The following is a 2,075-nucleotide window of genomic DNA, read 5'->3' as shown; positions in this document are numbered from 1 at the left end:
GGGCGAGGGACGTCTCCCGGCCGCCGGCCCCGAGCCGCCCGGCGCCGCGGTTGCCTGCGAGCCGGCCGCGCTTTGTGGCCGGGGAGGGTGGTTCGTTTGCGGCGCAGCCCGGCAGCCCCGGTTAACGAGCTCTCGTTTGTTCCCCAGCCTACTCTGCACCAGGCACGCCCCCTGCGAACCGTTCCTTCGTGGGATTAGGACCAAGGGATCCTGGGAGTATCTATCAGGCACAGGTGAGAGCCCGGGATGCTGCTGGGAGGGGACCGGCCCGCCCTGGCCGCGGGCATCGCCAGCTCGGCTCCGCTCGGCTCGGCTCAGCCCTGCCCGGTGTATCCCGCGGGGCTCCGGCTGCCCTAGGACCCGCTCTGCACCCCGCGTTGCGGGGCGGCTCGGTAGGGCTCGGCGGATGGGGGGGGGGGCCACGTTTTGGCACCCCGCATCCCGGCAGGGGCAGCTCGGTGCCGCTCGGCGCCGTGCGGCCAGAGGAGAGGGCGGCGCGGGCGCCCCAAGCGTCCGAGCGGCGGCAGCGGGCACCTGGCCCCGTTTCCCCGAGCGCTGGCCGGCAACATGTGCCCGTCCCTCGGTGAAAATTAAAGCATCAGGCTTTCGGGGGCACCCCTGGSGGGGGGGGGGGGGTCTCCCCGAAAGGGACCCCAGGGCAAAGGGGTCCGGTGCCGCCGTGCCCAAAGGTGACGGAGCCGTCGCCGTCCGGCGCAGGCCTGGCACCTCGCCCTCCGCTCGCCGGCCTTGGGCTGCGCCCGGTGCCGCCCGCGCAGCATCCCCGGATGAGGGACACCGGGGGGGGGACGGGACGGGACGCCCCGTGCCCGCCTCCCCCTTGCTGGGCGGGGGTGGGCGCCCCGCTGTGCCTGCTGGCCGCTCCGGGCTGCGGCGCGTGCGGTTCCAGATGCTTTTAATTAGTCCTGCTTATTTTTTAATCCGTATTTCATTAGCGGGCGCTAATGCAGTGGACGCTCCCCATGGTGGGGGGGGGGTGCTGGCAAGGGGGGGCCCAGGCCGCGTTGCCGGTGGGGCACAAAGGACCTGCCCAGTTAACCCAGTTGCACCCGAGCACCAGTCGGAGCCTCTCCGGAGGGCTGCGGAGAGGCCGGGTCGGGTCCCGCTCGCCGGCGCTCGGCTGGAGTCYGGAGGAAATGGTTTCTTGCTGCCTTAAGCGGCAGCAGCCCTTGGACACGCTCCACCCCGGAGGTCGCTGCGTTTCAGGAATGTCCTCTCCGCTTCCCTTTCTGTCTTCCTTTGGCCCAATATGGGGAATCCCCCCCCCCCTCCCTCCCCAGCAAATATCTCTAAAAAACACCCCTTCAGGCCAGGCCGGTGCTGGAAGGCGCCAGCGCCTCCTCACACGTGACACGAGTCCGCCGGCCTCAGCCCGCTCCGTGGCGGCGGCGCCTTTGGGAGGCCACAGGCCCGGGGTGGACGGCGGACGGGGCGGACAGTGGACAGGGCATCCCCGCGCTGTGCCCTCGCCCGCCGCGGGGTGCTGGGAACGGGGAGGGCCCGCAGCTCCGCCGGGGTGGGAATTCGTGCGTCGCCCGGCCGCGGGCCCCGAACACAAGGGCTGTTTGTGCGGCGTCTCTGGAGGGGCCGGCAGGATCCAGGTGAACACTGGGCCCATTCACGGCGCCGCGGCCTCCGGGGAGCGGCGCTACGTGCCCGGGAAGCCCGGGTGCGCCGGGGCGGGCGGCCGGGCCAGGGCCGCCGGCTGGGGGGGCAGAGCGGGGCCCTCCTGCCCCGCGGCCCCCCCAGCGCCCCGGCACTGGGGCAGGAGCAGCGCCATGGGGGGGCCGTAGGGGTAAGGTGCTGCGCCGTGCCGTGGAGCACCCCAGGGTGCTGTGCCAGGGACAAGATCTTGGGGGTCCTGGGCTGTGCCGTGGGGCACCCAGGGGTGTTGCACTGTGCTGGGGATGAGCTCTTGAGGGTCCTGAGCTGTGCCATGGGGCGCCCAGGGGTGCTGTGTTGTGCTGGGGTCAAACATTTGGGGGTCCTGAGCCGTGCCAGGGGGCACCTGGGGGTGCTGTGCCAGGGACGAGCTCTTAGGGGTCCTGAGCTGTGCC

The 2,075-nt window shown here is 72.2% G+C and overlaps 1 protein-coding gene across 1 annotated transcript in view; it reads left to right on the top strand.

Moving 5' to 3' along the window:
- NFIC (nuclear factor I C) overlaps window positions 1-2,075 on the top strand; it is an 80,363-nt gene that overhangs the window by 75,766 nt on the left and 2,522 nt on the right. Inside the window, exon 10 of the mRNA XM_026084138.1 lies at window positions 148-233. Within this exon, the coding sequence (XP_025939923.1) occupies window positions 148-233 (86 nt within the window). The remainder of the gene's footprint in view (window positions 1-147; window positions 234-2,075) is intronic.

This window comes from Apteryx rowi, unplaced genomic scaffold (genome assembly GCF_003343035.1).
Source record: "Apteryx rowi isolate R43461 unplaced genomic scaffold, aptRow1 scaffold_1183, whole genome shotgun sequence".
Taxonomy (NCBI): domain Eukaryota; kingdom Metazoa; phylum Chordata; class Aves; order Apterygiformes; family Apterygidae; genus Apteryx; species Apteryx rowi.
This window is presented reverse-complemented; position numbering and strand designations above follow the sequence as displayed.